General features: G+C 39.8%; 1 protein-coding gene across 8 annotated transcripts in view; it reads right to left on the bottom strand.

Annotated features, from left to right (window-relative positions):
* adgrg6 (adhesion G protein-coupled receptor G6) overlaps nucleotides 1-18,580 on the bottom strand; it is a 105,381-nt gene that overhangs the window by 40,768 nt on the left and 46,033 nt on the right. For 5 of the 8 annotated variants that reach the window (XM_071467422.1, XM_071467420.1, XM_071467421.1 and 2 more), the window contains 7 exons: nucleotides 15,686-15,751; nucleotides 11,186-11,257; nucleotides 9,957-10,064; nucleotides 9,052-9,156; nucleotides 8,351-8,443; nucleotides 5,256-5,333; nucleotides 4,417-4,494 (listed from right to left, as the gene is read on the bottom strand). In XM_071467422.1, the coding sequence (XP_071323523.1) occupies nucleotides 4,417-4,494; nucleotides 5,256-5,333; nucleotides 8,351-8,443; nucleotides 9,052-9,156; nucleotides 9,957-10,064; nucleotides 11,186-11,257; nucleotides 15,686-15,751 (600 nt within the window). The remainder of the gene's footprint in view (nucleotides 1-4,416; nucleotides 4,495-5,255; nucleotides 5,334-8,350; nucleotides 8,444-9,051; nucleotides 9,157-9,956; nucleotides 10,065-11,185; nucleotides 11,258-15,685; nucleotides 15,752-18,580) is intronic. The other 3 variants (XM_071467424.1, XM_071467425.1, XM_071467419.1) reach the window with 2 other exon arrangements.

Genomic DNA, 18,580 nt, shown 5'->3' with positions numbered 1-18,580 from the left:
CATCTGTGTGTGTGCTGAGCTATGTGTGTGGATTAGATCGCCAGGGTGTTCAGTGTTAGTTTGTGCCAAGCCTGAGTAGTATGTATAATCCAGCCCTGAAGTGTGCTGGGGGGTCGCAGTGCCAGACTGTGTACTCAGGGTGCTGTGGAGTGCCAGCATCTGGGTCAATGCCATGACAGATGGATTTGACAAAGGGGGAATGGGGTGATTAAATGCATCATCATAGCCAGTGAGTGCCTGTGAGCCCCTAGAGTTAGTTTGTGAACCAGCGGTGGTGTTTGTGTTCACCTGGTTATTGGTGTGTAAATGAGAGATTGTATTCTGTAGTCTCAGTGGATGTCTGTTAAAGGTCAGGCTTGAAGTAAGGCTGTCTTGTGACCTAGATGAAGATGCTTGAGCCATGAGAAGAGAATTCTCAACTACAAGATTAGGGGAGAATGAGGAAGTACTCACTGGAGTATCCTCTCCGACCATCTGTTCTGTCACCTTAGCAACTTGCATCACTGTGGCAACAGGATGAGTCTCTGGAGATACAGTGAGGAACAGGTTGTCATGGCGATGTAAAAGGGGACTGCAAGCTAAAAGGGGATTTGAAGATGAAGAAGAAGCAGCAGACAAAGAAGCAGAGTGCAAACCTTGCCTTCTACCAAGATTTGCCTGGAGCAGAGCCGGGGTGTGCTCAGAGGCCCAAATGCCAGCTGTTGGCAGGGATGTAAAGCCAATGTTAGATTGACCCTGTGGATGTGACTCGACTGGCAGAGTATATACGTCGCTCAAATCTCTCTGATCAGAATGCCTAAATGACAGACTGGCTGCATGAGAGGAAGGCAATAAAACCACTGACGAATCGAACTGAGCCTGAAGCAACTCCAACTGTGACAGAGCTGTCTGCATTTGAGGGGGTAAATCTGGTGTGGGTGTCACAGAACTGGATTCCAAATTCCCCACAGATAATTCAGAGGGAGTTGGATTAACAAAATGGGCTAATGGGCCTGATTGGGCATTAAGGAGCTGATTACTCTCTGAGGAGGGCAAACAGCCTCTGAAAGATTCTGATATACTGCTAAAGGAACTTTCATCAGAAAGTAAGTGGTATTCAGGGAGCAATGCACCATCAACAACTGGCATTTGAGATTCAGTTGGGGCTTTAGAAAGGAGTGGAAGTGTCAAGGAGGATGCTGTGTCAAGCGTTGTCACTACAAAGTCCCTTTGAAGGTTCGAGGACAGAGACAGAAATGACAACAAAGAAGGCTGAGAGTTCCTGGTAACTCCATCTGACTCTGGAACGTGAGCAGATTCAATAACACCACCGGTTTCTAAAAGCCTTCCCTCAGCCTGCTGGGAAGAAGAGGGTAGGAAGAGTGGGGGCCGCTGAGAAGCAGCCAAGAGTGGAGGAGGAATGGTAGTGAACCAGATGGGAGGAGAGGATGAGAGAAGAGTGAGGGAGTGAGAGGAGCAAAGGAGAGAGGATGTTGTAATTTGTAAAGCAATGGTGATGGGGGAAAAAGACGATGGAGCAGGTAGAGTGATGGTATGGGAGGAGGTGAAGGAAGTAGATGCTGGCAGAAAAGGCAGAGAAGGAGAGGCAGGGGTGAGATGTAGGAGGGGAGATGAAAAGGGTAGAGGGTAGAGATGAAGATCAATAGGGTATCCAAAAGAGTTAGTAACAGAAGTTTTTGGAAAGACAGGAGGAAGAGGGGAGAAAAGTGAAGGTCTATGGAGAGTGAAGTGCACTGATGAATGTATCTGTCTAAATATGTCCGTACTTGTATATAAATTGTTTTTCAGCTTACTTTTAGCTGCTGCAAGTTCGACATCATTTCTAGCAATGTTTGTTTCATACACACTGTCCTGTGGGTTTAAAGAAAGTGAGAAATATGATATCTGTGCTATGTCCTCCATCTGTGGCACTGAAGAAGAAAGGATCTGTTCGGGGAAAATCTCCCCTGCAAGTAAAGCAGAGGAGTTAAGGTGTGCTGTGGTTAAAGAAGGTGTTGATTGTGTGGAGAGAAGGGATGAAAGAGAGGGAATATGGAGAGATGGTGTTGGTTGAAAAGTCAGTGTTTCCAATTGTTGAGGGGCAGCTTGTGAGTATAGACTTTCCTCTGGCCTCTGTCTGGTTGAACTAGTGTTTTTTGAAACCAAAGTCAGAGAAAAAGTCGCTGTAGGAATCTGAGACCTGTTCATGAAAATACCCGGTTCTAGCATCAATTTGTCTTGTGAAGGGATCTGAGAAAGTTCACTGCCCACTGTGATGGCACTTGATAGGTTGTCTGAGTCATCATGGGAATGTATCTGGGCAATTAAATGTTCATGATCACTTCCTCCCTTAGAAGCAATTAAGGGGTGTGTGACAGGAAGCAAACCAACCTGATGGTCTGATCTGTTGAATGACTGTTCATTTCTGGCATTAGGGACAATAAAGGGCAAAGGGTTGGTGGCCAGTTCATCCAAGGAGAGGGCAGCATCAAAATCATGCAAACTAAAGGCACCACCCTCCTCTGTGAGATCCATCAAATCATATACAACTGACTCAGTTCCTGATACATATTCATCACCCAGCGGTTCCAGTGGATCTGTCAAGTTACCCATAGGAACCGTTTGGTTTTTATGACCACTTATGCTCAGCAGTGCCAACTGGGGCATTACAGACTTGTTCTTTCTGTTGCTCAGTGCCGTTGATGATGACAACAACAACAATGATGATGATGATGCCAGGGGTGCTGCTCCCAACTCTGAGGACAATTCCTTTGTGTCCGAGGCATCACTTGTATGCTGCCATGGAGATGACTCCTGCTGTGGAGTTGATGATGATGAAACCCCAGATTCTGTAGGGACTTCTGAGTCTAGAGTGATTGTAGGAAATTCATTGTTGGAGATAGTTTGGTGTGAAAATTCTGGTCTTGATGTAGGTTGAGCTGATGCATGTAAGTGACCAGTTGCATATGTCACATATCCAAAACTTTGTGTTGCATTTTTTATCCCAGGTGCACGTGTGTACCCAGTTGTGTGCTTGAATCTGTTTGTTTGTGTAGTGTCCGTAGGTCTGGTTGTGGTTTTAACTTTGACGGCTGGCGGTACAGAAGGTTTTGTGATGTGAACTGCCTGCTTGGGTGATGCTCTGGTGGCAGCTGGACGTCTTCCTCCAGTTGGTCTCTTTCTTCCCTGCCAGATCAAAGGGGTGGAGATGAACCCCAGGGAGGTCTTAGAGCTACGATGGCCTGAGGGCCTAGAAAAGGAAGCTGAAGGTTTGGAGTGAGATGATTCAGATGCAGCTGGGTGACCAAGAGCTGGAGGTGAGAGCCTAGGGGCTTGGGCTGAGGAACTTGACTGGCTGGATGCAAGGGAAGTACGATGAGAGGCTCCTCCATGGGGGATGGAAACAAAAGCAAGCCTGGTTTGTCTGCTTAATGTGGCTGGAGGAGGAGGAGATCCAGGAGTTTGAGAAAGAACAGATCCAGCAGCTGTTAATCCAAAAACATGCCTCACTCTTCTGTGGCAAGCAGCTGGACCAGCAGCAGATGACTTGGACTCGGAAGCGAGGTGTTCAGGCTGCTGACGAGTAACTACAGCAGCATCAGGAGCAGAAGCTTTGGCTGGAGATTTCACAGTAGCCTCCTTTGCTGTTGCCAGGACATCATACCAGATGCCATTATAGTGAAAAAGCAGGTTACAGATGATAAATAAAAGTTATAAAAATCTTTTTCAATCAAAAAACAGTACACACAATGGAGATTAAGAAGCACCTGACACCATTATTTCAAAATTCCTTAGTGTTAATATAAGAAAATTTTATCTGGATTATGATATATTTGTCATTTTTCTTTGCTTATCAGAGGAAAGATAAACTGCACGACTAGAAAACGATGAGAAAGGACGAGTAATGGAATACATGCTAAAACAATAAATGATCATGCAAATGTATGCACCGTATGAGTAGAAACCAAACCAGAAAGGTATTTATATGACTAGATTAGGTTGCTGTATGGATTAAATTGGTAGTAACACAACAGGGGAATCAGGGGAAGCAGCTATTTCAGGAAGTACTAATAATCATGACACAAACAACCCAAACACAATTCAATTAAACTGGAAAGATAACACATCAAGGCAATGGAGAGATCAAATAAACTATGATACATTTAACAAAATATGATTTAATATCTGTTAATATAATCATAAGAGGATCACTAGTTCCATTAGCAGCAGAGAAACTCTTCGGTTAGAAAGCTAACTGTGAAATACTGTTGGCCATACACATATCTTTCCAAGATAAATTAAACTTTAAAAACTATGATAACATAGATTTTTTTTCTAATGAGATATTAGGGGGGTAGATAACAACATAGGAATGACCACAAAAAAATGTATCATACAGACCTTGGTTGGTTAACTAGTCATGCAAGAGTGTCTTACCACCAGAGGAAGCAGTAGTAACAGCTATGTTAGTGGTTGGTTGGTTAGTAGTTACTAACAGCACCAGAGCAGTTGTTCCTAGAGCCATTTGTAGGAGAAACAAACAGGAGAACCAAGAAGGAGGAGGAGGAGGACGCAAAATAAGACACGATGAAAAGGAGTAAGAATGAATGATTGCATTCTTAGAGTGCAGTAGTGAGTAGTAGTAGTACTAGTAAGATCTGTTAATTGAAATTAAGTCACTACATATATAATATGTTATTAATCACACACACACACACACACACACACAAATATAAATATATATATATGTCTACAGAGAGATCGGTTCAAAGTAAATGAGAAAGCTCCTATTACCTCTTACCAATGGAAGAACTGATTATTTTTCACTCAGGTGACAGAAATATTCATGTCAGAAACAGTAAAAGTTCTAAGTACTTCATGCTACTATGTTTTGCTGACATCAAAAGAGACTAAATACGGTTTTGCTTCACAGATCGAAGTTTCCCTTATATGACATTCTTTGACATTTTTTGAAAAAAAAAGTCTATGTATTAATCAATAATAAAAAATATCAATGGTCACAGCCGAAGCATTTATAGCTATAGTATTGATATAATAAACATACTGAATTTAATTTAATTTCACACCTGCAGGATTTAATCCCCTCCATCCTCTAAACAGTAACTGGTACAATGTCAGATCCTTTCTGTTTTCTGTGCCTACCAGTGTGTATGACACCCAGACTAAAATGCATGCAATCACAAAAGCGTTACGCATTCTGTATGTAAAGCTAGTCTGTCACAGCAGTGGCTTCACTCCAGTACTGATGCTCTTACCATGCGTTGTGGGGTTAGTAGCTGGGTTGTTAGTGGTAGCAGATGAAACAGTTGCTGTGCTGCTGGTTGTCTGTTGGGCTACAGGGGAAGTAAACAATCACAGAGTATCATGTCAGCTTAATAGACACTTGCTGTAGGTAAATAAACACCAGTCTGTGAGCAGGCGATTGTCATAGCTAACACCTGAAATGAAATGGTAAATTCTTTGTCGATTTTTTGTTTTTGAGTCATATGTGTGTTTGTTTTTACTTTGGTGGGACTTTCTGGGACAGTACTAAACTGTTTTAAACCCCACTGAGAGTACAGGGACTACTTTGGGTCTATATGTAATTATACACTTGAGCGGACAAAAATGACAAGCGGAGTTCCCGAAGGCTCCTTTCTGGGGCCTCTTCTGTTCAACATCTACATGCTCCCACTAGCTCATTTTATGGAAAACAACAAAATATGTTAACATAATTATGCAGATGAAACACCAATTTGCATAACCATATCAGGGGAACTATAATCCCATAAAAAATCGCCCTTACCTTCAATTAGTTAAGTTAAAAATCACACACCAAGCCAGAAATTGCTGTAATTATAGACTCAGACCTGAGTTTTAACAGCCACATTAAAAAAGTTCAAAAATCAGCCTACTATCACCCTAAGAGCATGTTAGGGATTTAATGACCACGAAAGTGAATTGTATCACGTCAAGTCTCAGATCTTTCTGTATTGTCTTGATGCATTTTATGTTTATGTAAAGCACTCTGAATTTCCTTGCTGTTGAAATTTGCTATATAGATAAACTTGGGTTCCCTTACTTGTATTCATCACATTTTGGGGACAACAACCAGTTAACTATGCAGCAAATTGGTGGCATCAACCAAAAAAACATTTAGGTCCTTTTAGTTATAATATAAAATACAAATGTAGGTTTGGTATAATATAAAATATAATAATATAGAGAAAAAAAATCACACATTTGTCTTTATACATTGTTCTGTGGTTTTGATTTGTTTGTCATTTAAAATATCATTTTCAGTGGTAATGAACTGAATTTGGGTTAGCTGATGCCTTATGTATAACTTTTTATTTACTTTTTTTATTCCATGTGTGGCAATATGAACACTTAATTTCCCATAAACCGTGTGACAGTAACCCCCTTGTTTCATATTGCTTATTGTACACTGGTTTTGAAGGGGAAGAGGAAGTCTTAGAGACAATAAGAGCCCATATGTTGAAGAGCTGCTCACACCTTAGTTTGAACATTTACAACTGGAGAAGTGTAACAAACCAGTCTGATATTATTTCTTATATCATATTTTTTGTGCAAATCTTTGCAAAAACAGTCCAAAAAAGACAAAATATAGACTGAGGCTTTTCTTCTTTTCTTATGGCAATTACAATGTATCAAAATTCACTTTTCTTCATTTTTAAAAAATTGATTTCTTGATTTTTTTTTGATGCTGTGCACATCATCTTTAATCACACAGCTTTGTATTTTGGTCAGAAATGAAAAATACATCCTTCCACTCCCTTCTCCCTCAGTTACTGAAAAAATATATCTATTATTGCTTATGATGCCAATGACCTTGAAAATGCATGCTCATTATAATGTAGCACGTCACACTGCAGACAGTACCACTGCAGAGAGTGTCAGTAAAGCGAGAAGATAAGATGTATTAATAGTCACACTGTCATTGACCTGTAACCCATTGTCTAGAGGAGAGACTGTGAGTGAAGACGTCAAGCACTTCCTTTCTGTGGTGACTTCTATTCACTACAAGGTGATGTTCTTTAAAACAGCTGTACACACACAAGAATGTGCATTCACTTTACAATAATAAACTTCCCTCATCTTTTATGATAGACACAAACACACCTTGAATTCACATGAAGTGCCTGTCGTACCCATCCTCTATCATCTTTAATTAATTTATGGCAGAAAGTTCAGTGGTACTGACTTACACTGGGAGTTGTAGTGTGTGTTTTAAATGTCATTTCACAAGCCTTTCTCTACCACTAAATGTATTTTAGATTAAATACTGACACGTATAAATATGTATACAGGCTTGCAGTTATAAACACAGGACAAAACACGAGATCATATATAAACCAATTTGCATCAGCCACATAGTTTAAATTCACTCATATTAATGATAATAACATGATGTTTATAATTATGTAGACAATGATCACGGGGCTGGTAATTATGATAATTACTAGTTGAGAGCTTACGTTCTGCCATCTTCAGGTTAGCTATTATTTCATGAAATTCTCCCTCAAATTATATGGCTTCTTTCATTTAGCCTTTGCAACATGTCTAAAACATGATATTTGGGTTTTCTGTCTATATGTATGCCAGATTTGAATGCATCATTATATAAATTGAGATAAAACAAACATTATGCTCAAAGGCTTTACATTTGCATCATGTAGCATTGAAGGTAATAATGGGAAAAATTCACAGGTAAAAGGATGTGTGAGGGATAAATTATACTGTGTATTGACTATATGACATTATGTCCATTACATCTGGGGTAATTACCTGGAACAGCTTTGGCTAAAGTGAGGCATTCCTATTATCCAAATTGGATACTGAAGCATTTAAAGATTCTTAGTTATAACTACAACTTGACACGTCACAGACTCTTAATAATAGTAACCCCATGTGACGCAAACATTATCTTAGTAACTTGCATCCAATCAAAACCTCATAGAAACTTTAGCTGTTGAAACATGTTTTGTCTTTGCTAAATAAATTGTTAAATTGTTAAATGAAAATTTTCAATTACTGTCCATTGTGGTGATAAACACATATTAAACAAAAAAACATTGTATCATGTTTTTAGGAAGACACATGAAAGAAACAACTAATCAGAAAACAAAGCAGTAGCTTCTCTTCCGCTAGCCTCAGACTAACTGTGAAAAGCTAACTGGAAACTAGCTTGAAAAGTGGCAGTATTTCAGTATTTGTGTGACCACTTTGATGAACAAAATGATTAAAGTTACTGGTGACAGAATGGTAAAGTTACTGGTAACAGAATAGGATAAAATCAGAATCTCAAGGTTAGTTAGTAATAATATTTAAATATTGTTAGCTACCTTACCATATGTTGTACTGCTGACTGAAGAAGCATTAGTGGCAGGAGATGCAGCGGTAGCAGGGCTGGTGGTGATGGTGATGGTAGTGGTAGGCATAACTGATTAGCACAATAAGTCAGCACGTCAGCAACACAAAACACACAAACACACTGCATTAGTGAGACAAGCTCTTGGCCTTGTTTGGTTGCAGGACCAATCTCAAAAGTCTTTCTTGATTCAGAGAAAACTGTTGATCAAAGAAAAACCTTTTGACACTTGGTGCACAAACTGGGTTTCCCAAAAGCATATTGGAGCCAATGTGTCAGTTTGATTTAAAGTTTTCTGTTTTTGACACACTCAGTTCATAGGGTCAATCAGAAGCTACTTTTGTCTGCATCTGTCTGAAACCAGGGACACGTTGTCAGAAATAACTTTGCATCTCCTCGTGATAAATCTGTTAACATTATTAAGTGATGTCAAACTGAGATAAATGTGCCAGAATAATATTTAAAAAATTCAACATTGCTGTCATGGGTGCCTTTTGTAAAAAGGTCACTATATATAGCAACAAAGTTGGTAAGTTGGCAGCACTGTTCCATCCTAAACTCACTATAGTTTAGGTGGAGGGGAAACATTTGGTATTTACTTTTTTGTGGGTTTTTTTTGCATGAAAAGTCTAATGATGCTTGTGACAAACAACAAAGCAGCGACTCAGATGAAGCCTTACCAGAGGAAGAGAAGCTGGTTGTGCTGCTGGTGGTGGTGCTGATTGTTGGGGTTAGAGGCATGCTAATGGTAGGGGTGGTGGATGGAGATGGAGTGGTAGGGAGGACTGGAGATGTCAAATCAAAGGATACAGCAGAATGAGTGTAACCACAGATGGAAAACAAAATGATGTTAATGCTGCCCAGTGCTGATCAGATACAACCAATGCTCCATTTGTGTGCAAGCCATGATATTTTCCAAACTCTCAAGACTTTTAATATGCTCATGGATAAGACCTCCCACATGCAGTGTTAGTGGCAGGAGATGCAGTGGTAGCCGGGCTGGTGGTGATGGTGATGATAGTGGTAGACATCACTGATTACCAGTGAAGAACCATCAGGACCTTCTAGTTATAATTTATCTCTTTCATTTTCTATTTTTTCTGTTCTAATTCTAATTTTAGCCTCATTTTCTATCAAATTTGCTTCAGATATGAAAAGGTTACTGTTCAAAAACAATGCATATAGAGTTATCCAATCAGATTTTTCTTTTCTTTGTTGTCTCTAGGCAGAGTAAAGGTTAGCTGGCTCACTTGTTGGTTAGGACTTCATAACCGGGACAGAAAGCCTGGAGCCCCCACAGCTGCACATGTTTGCCTAGAAAGACTCTCTTCTATGGAAAGGTTTGTCCAAAAAAAATTGCTAAATTTGTCGCTAGGTGCTTTTTAAAGAATAGTTGCCAAAGGAGTCTGAAAAGTTACTAAATGCAGTGATAGTCACTAAATTGGCAGCACCATTCTACCCTGAAATTCACATCAGTTTAGGGGGAGGGGAAACATTTGGTGTTTACTTTTTTGTGTTTTTTTGCACGAAAAGTTTAGTGATGCTCATGTCAAATAACAAAGCAGTGAAGCAGATGAAGCCTTACCAGAAGAGGAGGAGCTGGTTGTGCTGGTAGTGGTGGTGCTGATGGTTGGGGTTAGAGGCATGCTAGTGGTAGGAATGGTGGATGGAGATGGAGTTGTGGTAGGTAGGACTGGAGATGACAAATCAAAGGGTACAGCAGAACGAGCGGACCCACAGATGGAAAACAACATGGTGTTAATGCTGCCTGGTGCTGATCAGATACAACCAATGCTCCATTTGTGTGCAAATCTTGATGTTTTCCAGCACTGATAAACTTTGACAACTTCTTCTATGCTCTACCTCCCACATGCTTGTGTAAAAAAAAAAAAAAATCATACCATGTACCAGGTAAAGGGGATTTCCCACTTCAGTTAAAGTTCCACCAAAATTACCGCTGTTTATTGTTAGAGAAAAAAAAGTCCCTTTTACCCCAATCAAAGAACAAGAGCTGATTTTCACTACAACAACCTCATTTATGTCACTTTTCCAAGGAACATTAAGGTTAATTAACTACTGAAAAGATATGATGAACCCATTTTCTTTAATGCAGTGGTAGATAATATTTATGTAGTCTCAGTCCTTCTGAGGTGAAAACATTCATCTGGATCAATTCATCAGAACAGAATTAGCTCAGCCATTCCCCAGGTAGATAATGAATAATAGAGGAATTAAATGAATAATCGAAGGTTTTACTTTAAAGTGAAATAGCTCCAAGCTACTTTTTATAGGTTATTGAAAGGTTAAACATGGTACAGCATCAGAGGGTTCTGATTTTCATGAGGGAAGCCTTTTCAAAAAACCATCAGGGGTATTGTTTTTTGGTGATGAACTGTAAATGGCATCCTTGAAAATAAGCCTTCCTTTTGGATCTTAGATGAGCCCCCAAACTTATGTTACATTTATAGGAGATGAGACAAAAGAGAAAGAGAGGGGTACTAAAATGAGATCTTTGGCCGTGGTTCCTATTGACAAAAATCAAGAGATAAATGGTAAAAGCATCAAGAATGAGCAGCACAGTGGCTGAACAACATAAATGACCACTAAAAAAGGGTACAGGGAGGAAGAGTGTGATATAAGTGAAATAAGAGACCAAAAAGGTGATGTACAGTAAAAAAACAAGGAATGGCAAAGAGGAGAAGGTGGTGATATTAGAGAGAAAGGATATGTAAGAAGCTAAAGATGAAAAAAGAAGGAAGGCTCTTAAGAGGAGGCTGCAAGAGAAGGTGGAGGGCCAAGATGAGGGTTGCTTACCGTGGGTGTTGGCATTAGTAGCATGGATGGTGTTAGTGGAATCAGTGGATGAGGTGGTGGGAGAGGAAGCGGCTGGTGGTAGTGACAAGGGGTCGGGATGAGAGAGAGAAAAAGATTCATAGGATGATGAATGCTTGTGAAGCTGCATCACAAAAGACCATTTTCAGTGCTGAACCTTGAACAGTACAAGGTTGGGGTATACAGTGGAAATGTGTTGCTGCAGGTTGGCAACTGGACTTGCTGTAGGCATCTAATGCTGCATTCATGTCACCAGCTCAGATATATATTTGACTTGGCATGGCACATGGAAGCAAATATGGTTATTAAAGGTGATTAAACCCAGACTTAATAGACATAGTATTATATTGTCTGTGCAAACTATGTTTAACCCTTGTTTGACCAACTTTATAATCATATAATCATTTTGAGTTGTCGAAAAATAAGAAGGCATCAGCAGAACCTCTGTAGGGACGTTCACACCTTTGGAGTCTTTGAGGTCACACATGGGTTGTTCAGCCAAATGTGAAACTTCATGTGAGACTCATTCCAAGGTTTTTGGGTGAGAGAGATCTTCAATAATTTAACAGCAAGTCCACTTGGCTGTGACTTAGCATTTCTGGAAATCTTATGACCTGGATGACTGACAATCTTCACATTTTGTGTGAAAGTTCTCTGCCCCTAAAATTCACTTCAGTCTGAATTGCAAGAATTGCAAGATTTTCTGTATCAGCAATTGCAATGTCAAGAGGTCATGTCCATACATTTAAGGCATTGCTTCTGGGCATTACAGGGTTTGAGGAATGTCAAAACTAGGGGCCAGATTTTTACTGTCCTTACGCCAATCCAAACATACTTGTGGCAAGTAATGGCAAGCTAAAAAGGTCAAAAAGATAACCAGCAGAGTTAGGGTAATGGGATGTGATGATGATCACCTGATACATTTTGACCTGCCACATTAAGATCACTTGTAATTATGCAGAAATAAAGAGAAACAAAGAGTCTGAGACCTTTTTTTCCTGACCCACATGCATGCGCTGCTGGTGGCCAAGACTTGTTATTGAGAGCAAGAATGGTGTAGACTTGAGGTGAATGTTGCAGTTACACTTATTAATTAGGTGTCCGTGAACAAAGATGTTTTACTGAATTACTTTTGATGATTAAATTGCATAATTTGACCAAGACAGTCTGAACTGCCCATCAGTGAGTTTCTACAACTAAAAAAACATAATCAAACTTGAATTTACAGATCTGAATCAGGCTTGATAATGTTCTTTGGTCTATACAGGGCATGTCAACAGAGGGCAGGCCATAAATAATTATACTTTTATGTTAATTAACCACAGCGACCTGTTCCAGTAGAACTCATAAGCAGAAGTAGAGGAAAACTGTCATTTATGTGCTTCATAGCTATGTAGAAGTCAAGTCATACCAATTTGTCACAACAATAGAGAAATACCTCAAACCTCTCACATCTCATGTGATTGGTAGTTCTGTTTGACTTTGTCCACTTGAGCCCATTCTCTCCTTTCCTAGATGGTTCCACCTTGGTGAAGGCTGAAGCAAACCTCTTCTCACTGGGGTTTGAGGTGTCCTGGTGATCAATAGCTACACAGAGTGGTATTCAATCAAAGGACCAGGACACTGACTTCCTATCTGCTCCAGGGGTGCTGTTATATGCCCAACCTTGCACTCTACAAACCCACCTAGTTCAAGGATTTAATGTTGAACCCGTGTTTGTGCTCATCCATGGCCTGATGACCTGCCTGGTCTGCTGTAGTCATAAATATTTGACAACACAAGCTGTAGCTTAAATGGGTAGACTCCATTCCTCTCATGAGCACAACCCCACAAAAACTGACCTCTAGAAAACTGTCCCTTTGCGGCATCCATAGCACAGGATAGTGTGAGAACTGACATTTAGGGAGTGGGGTTGGGTCACGTCACCAGCTGGCCCCAGCTACTGTTCTCACAGAGTCCTGCTAAACTCCAGATCATGTGACTTCCTGGAACAAAGGTGACTGGCTGCAGTCAGATATTTTCTTTAGGCCATGATCTGTGCATAGACAGTACTCTGGTTTTAATGGTTTTGGCTTGGTGGTAAGGGTCTCGTTGCTGCAGCTGAACAGCACCCTAGAGTGTTCTTTTCTTTTTTCAAAACTCGAGTTCCTTCACGTATCTTTTCTCAGGAACGTAGATGGGTCATTTAAGGAAAATGTCATTAACAGAGCATTCCTGAGGAGATTCTTTTCCACATTGTTTGGTGACAGTGAGGAGCAGAGGGTAAATGTTTACAATGTTTTTCACGTTTTTATCTCATTTGCAGGCACTTAAACTGATGGAGAGGGGTAGCTCATTAGGTAGAGTGGAGCGTCTGTGTCCTTTTCATGAATTTCTTCATTTGGACCAACTTGATTGAGATTCCTGTCCTTGTTTGACTTCACTCACTCTTTTCCATTTTTCCTTCTCTTCTCCTTTGTCCTCCTCTCAAGCCAAGTGAATTTTATTCGTAGAGCCCAAAAGTGTACAATCTGAAAAAACATGTCATTTTCTATTCTTAGACCCCAAGAGAAAAAACTTCAACACAAAACTTTTGTTCTTTCTCATTTTTAAGTGTGGTTCCACATCAATACATGAAACCAACAGAAATGTCAGATTTCCATCAGGTTTTCCACATGGTTTTCATTTGAGCTTTGACCAGAGCTCCAACTTTTCATATTCATCAACAAATCAACTTAATATTTAAACAACAGTAGTGGATGGAAACTTTTGCATTTTCTTTTGCCAATTTCCTGGAAATTATGTCAAAACTTTCACCACATTTGGATGGAAACCTGTCTATTGACTAACCTGTTATTCCCATCAAGTCAATCAATCTACAGTTTATAAAATGTCCAAAAAAGAATGAAAAAATAAGTGTTGCAAGTTCCCAGAGCCCAAGATGACGTCTTCCGATTGCTTCTTTTGTTCAACCAATCAATGATAACTTGTAACTTAGAATTATATAAAACAGAAAGAAGCAGTACATCATTCCTCTTCTCAGTCCTGTCTCTTAGCTTCTTACAGTTTGCTTTTTGCCTCCTCCAACATCCTCATTTCTTTTTCTATTCAGACCAGGACCATCAACCCTTTTACTCCTTCAGAGTAGTTTGACAATATTTCAGAGGCTTGAATAGGTTCAGGGCTTCTGTTGTATGTGGTCATCAAGGAAAAACTTACCTATCGTTCCTGGCAGTAGGTCAGGGGTATCACAACATGTGTACTCCAGTGGATAATTCAAGGTATAAACATTGCCAGGGGTTATTTCCCTGTGGTGTCACGTCACAACAACAATGCACTACTGGAGGTAAAGGTGCTTTGAGTAATGCTTTACACCAAAACTACCTCAAAGATTCTGTTTGGCTTAGTCATGGAATTCCTAAACACTACATAATGGAAGAAGACCTATAGTACAGTATATTTGAAATAATCCTTGATTAACAGGTGGTGCACTGAGCTCAATCCCCAACCTGCCAGAGGGTGCAAGGATTGGTAGTTATGTTTGACAGACAACAGAATTGGGGAAAAAACTGATGCGTTCAATAAATATGTGACAGTCTGCAGTACTGATGGCAGACGAATGAAGAATAAGTGTAAGAAAGGATAATTTTGCAAAGTCTGTAAGTTTGGCAGAAAGTCTGAGGGTCTGAACAAGTTTTTCAACAATCTGTTAAAAAAGTAACATAATTTCCAATCAAAAAACATTCAGACAGCTTGATTAAAACCAGGCTAGATCAGTTTTAAAAGTAAAATGTTCTTTAGGGTGCTTTTCACACCAAACACATTTGACTTGTTTCAAAGAAACTGGTGCAGTTGCCTGCTTAGATTGATTTGATTAGGCTGGTGAGAAAGCTTTTAATAAATAAAGACATGCGCTTCAGTAAACAGCAGAGACTGTCCTTTAGTTGTCTGGAACCATTATGAGTCTCAGTACAGTCCGCATTTTATGACAACTGAGGTCCAGGACGCCTGCCACCATAGGGCTGCTATTTTAGGAGACACTCCTATGGGTCATATTAGAGGGTTGAAAAAAACGGCTGTTCAGGTAGGAGGACTAGTTGAAACTGCAGCATGACCTACTGTCCCCATACTGGTCCATGTAGCTCTGATGATGCAAGAAGATAAATTATACCATAGGAGTTTGTAATAAGCGCCAACTAAACCAACAACAGTGACCACAGACATCTAAGTTGCATCATACTCGAGGTAAGGTCATTGAAATAACCTTTTTGATGTAAAAGTGGTTTTAACGTATTTAACTGTATACAAGTCTCTTTACTTGTGATTACTGATTATTGGTTAGAGGAGACAATTAATTGGAAGAAACTGAAACATGATTATACGTCTTAAATTGTCACAAAGAGAAAGAAGAAGAAAATGTCACCGAAATTATGAGGTAGTGAATGTTCTTTTTACCACCAGTTCCAAATTCGGTGTCCACAGTGGTTTGTTTATTTTTCCTACCTGGGCAGCCCTGTTCAAGGGAGTCACAGCTGGCAGTGGGTGGCCTGTTGCTGGATGGGGAGACACCTTTGTGGAGGGGAGGGAAGATTAAAAACTGATGTTACTTACTTGAAATGACCAGGGAACATGGTTTTAATTTTGAGACAGCAAGAGACGCGGCGTATTCACAGAATAAATTTAATGCACAGACATTTATTTTTAATGTATTCAGGCACAGGTTTGGAGGGTGATGCAGCAGTGAACTGTCTTTACAAAATTAAACAGATATTTGAGGTTAGTTGGTGGATTTTAATGTATTTATAAATGGCAGGATACTTCTATTTGATCCTGACTGAAATGTTTGATTCTCTGAAGCTGACATTCTGCACTTACTGATCATTTCTACGCTGATTCTTGGACTAGATTACAAAAGGTCAGAAATGTAGTTTGGAACCAGTCAAGATTATTGTGTTTTTTTTATTTTAGAACAAGAACTGAAAGAGTACAAAGACAGCTTTTATCCCTGAATCATCAAGACTAAAAATCCTGATTAATAATTGTAAAGATGTATTAAAATTTAATTTGCAAAATACACATCCACACATTTGTTGATATAATTGTATGAGGTGCCAAAGTTTTTCATGTTGATCTATATGAGCTCACAAGTTTATATTCAGTTAACGCTGGGTACAGTTTCTAACCTTACAGGCTGGTAATCTCACACAACGAAATTCTGGCTCTACTTTTTCTAGTCAAAGTGATAAACACTTATGTGGTCATGCATCAATCCTGTTTAGGTTTCCAGTAATTTGGAATGTATCCCAGCATGCACTGGATGAGAGGCAGGGCAAACCAGTAATTGACTGCCAGTCTAGAAACATGATAATCTATTTGAATCCTTGGCAATTTGCCTCATAGAAAGTTTCCCTCATAAGTTCTTGATATCCTGCAGATTTCCAATCAATCAGATGTTGTGGGTTGTGGTGGGACGCAGGTCGGCGGCTCACAGGAATCAAACAAACTGATGTTTTATTTCAGGGACAGTCTGTCTGACCAACTGTGCGTGAACGGCAGCCAAGACTCAAACACTCCTCAAGTACTTTGGACATTTGAAATGTAATCCTGAGCCCAGCTCCGGCCCACATGTACTGTATATTCACAGGCTTTCAGAGGGAGGGGGTGAGCCCTACACACACACACACACACAGAGGGAATGTGTTTGAGAGAATGTCAGCAAGTCATCGCAGCGATCAGCCGAGTGAAAAAGCAGGAATTCGGTTATCGTGGATGGCATGTGGTTCAAAGGAGGTGAAGAGGGCTGAGGATTGTGCCCAGTCACATCCCCCCCACCCCCACCCCTGCCATTTCCACCCTCTTTCTCTCCCTTTTCCTTCGCCTCTTGTCCTTTTTTTTTTTTTTACCTTTTTGCCTTTTTCTTCTATCCCTTCTCTCCTTCAAATATTTCTTCCTCCCACCCACTTCCCACTTCTTTACCTCCCTCTGCTGCATAACCCTTCTTCTAGTCTTCCCCTTTTTTCCACTTATTAATCCTCCCTTTAATGTCATCTTTACTCTTTTATTTGACTCTTTCTTTTCTTCACTTCAGTTTCTTTTTCTGTCTTTGCACATTTCTCTTTTCTTATTCACCTTTTTCTCCACTCTGGTTCTCTGCTACAGAACACAACATGCCAAATGTATGTGGACAGATGCTTCAGTTCATTTTTTAACAGACTTTAACTTTTATTCAAAGGACAGTAGACAGGTGACAGGAAATAAGGGAAAAGAGGTTAAATTTAAGAAAATGTATTGAATCAGCTGACGTGCAGATTGCAAAATACAGTATGTGGCCAAAAGTATATGGACATCCATATCTGCATAAATTATTGTACTTTTGGTGTGGGTCTGTTTTTTGAGTTCCAGTTAAGTTGAATATTAATGCTAAAGCATACAATGACATTTTAGACAACAGAGTTCCTCTCAGCAGTTTGTGTTTCCTGTTTCAACAATACACCCGTGTGCACAAAGCCAGCTCCATCAAGAAATGGTTTTCCCAGTGTAGTGTGGAAGAACTGGACTGAAAGTCCTGAATGCAGCTTGGTGCGGCTCTTGGTGGCCACTGAGCCCTTTAACAGCAGAAAGCGTCGGCCGTGACGGAGGCAGATCTATCACTAATATTCAGCTATAATTAATCTAATCATCCAGCACCAGGTAGCAGCCTAAATTTCCATGTCATTACTGTCACTTTACTGTTTCCATGCTTTCAATTTTATTTTTGCAAAAGAAAAAAAACAAAACAACAACAAAAAAAAAAAAAAACAGCTAATCATTCACACACATTAAGCCTATTTGAATTTCAGAGAGACTGAGAATAACTGCAATCAGTGAGAGGAGTCATTCTGTGTCAGCTCAAGTGTTCAAAATGCAAATGACTGTAAAATAATTTAAATACATTTCACTTCTCTTTCCCCAGCTAGCATGTTTTCCCCTGTATGTCTTTATCAGGGTGTCGCTGTGGTGACAGTAGCTGATGAGCTATAATTAATGTGATGACTCAATACCAGGCAGCGCGCTATAATTCACTGTCATTACTGGAACAACATGTTTATTATTCACAGGGAGAGAAGCTGTTACAGTTGACCCATATTTAGGGCTTGTGGATGTGACTCACAGTTAAAGTAATATTCTGCAGTATTTTCATATAAACTAATGGCTGACATGTGAAATAACACTGTGGCATTTCAACCAATGTTCAGTTCATTAAAGCTTTTCCATTTGCTGTTCCCAACACTCAGTGTCTGGTTGGATTTTACTGGGAAAATATCTTGTTCTCAGCTGGCAAAGGCAGACCAGGATTTAGATTGTCTCTTTGTGGTTTGGCGAGGTCCTGGATGACTTAAAGGTACCCTGTGGAGTTCT

Source organism: Trachinotus anak, unplaced genomic scaffold (genome assembly GCF_046630095.1).
Source record: "Trachinotus anak isolate AG129_WGS33_773 ecotype Australia unplaced genomic scaffold, CSIRO_AGI_Tana_v1 ptg000031l, whole genome shotgun sequence".
In the NCBI taxonomy this organism is placed as follows: Eukaryota; Metazoa; Chordata; class Actinopteri; order Carangiformes; family Carangidae; genus Trachinotus; species Trachinotus anak.
This window is presented reverse-complemented; position numbering and strand designations above follow the sequence as displayed.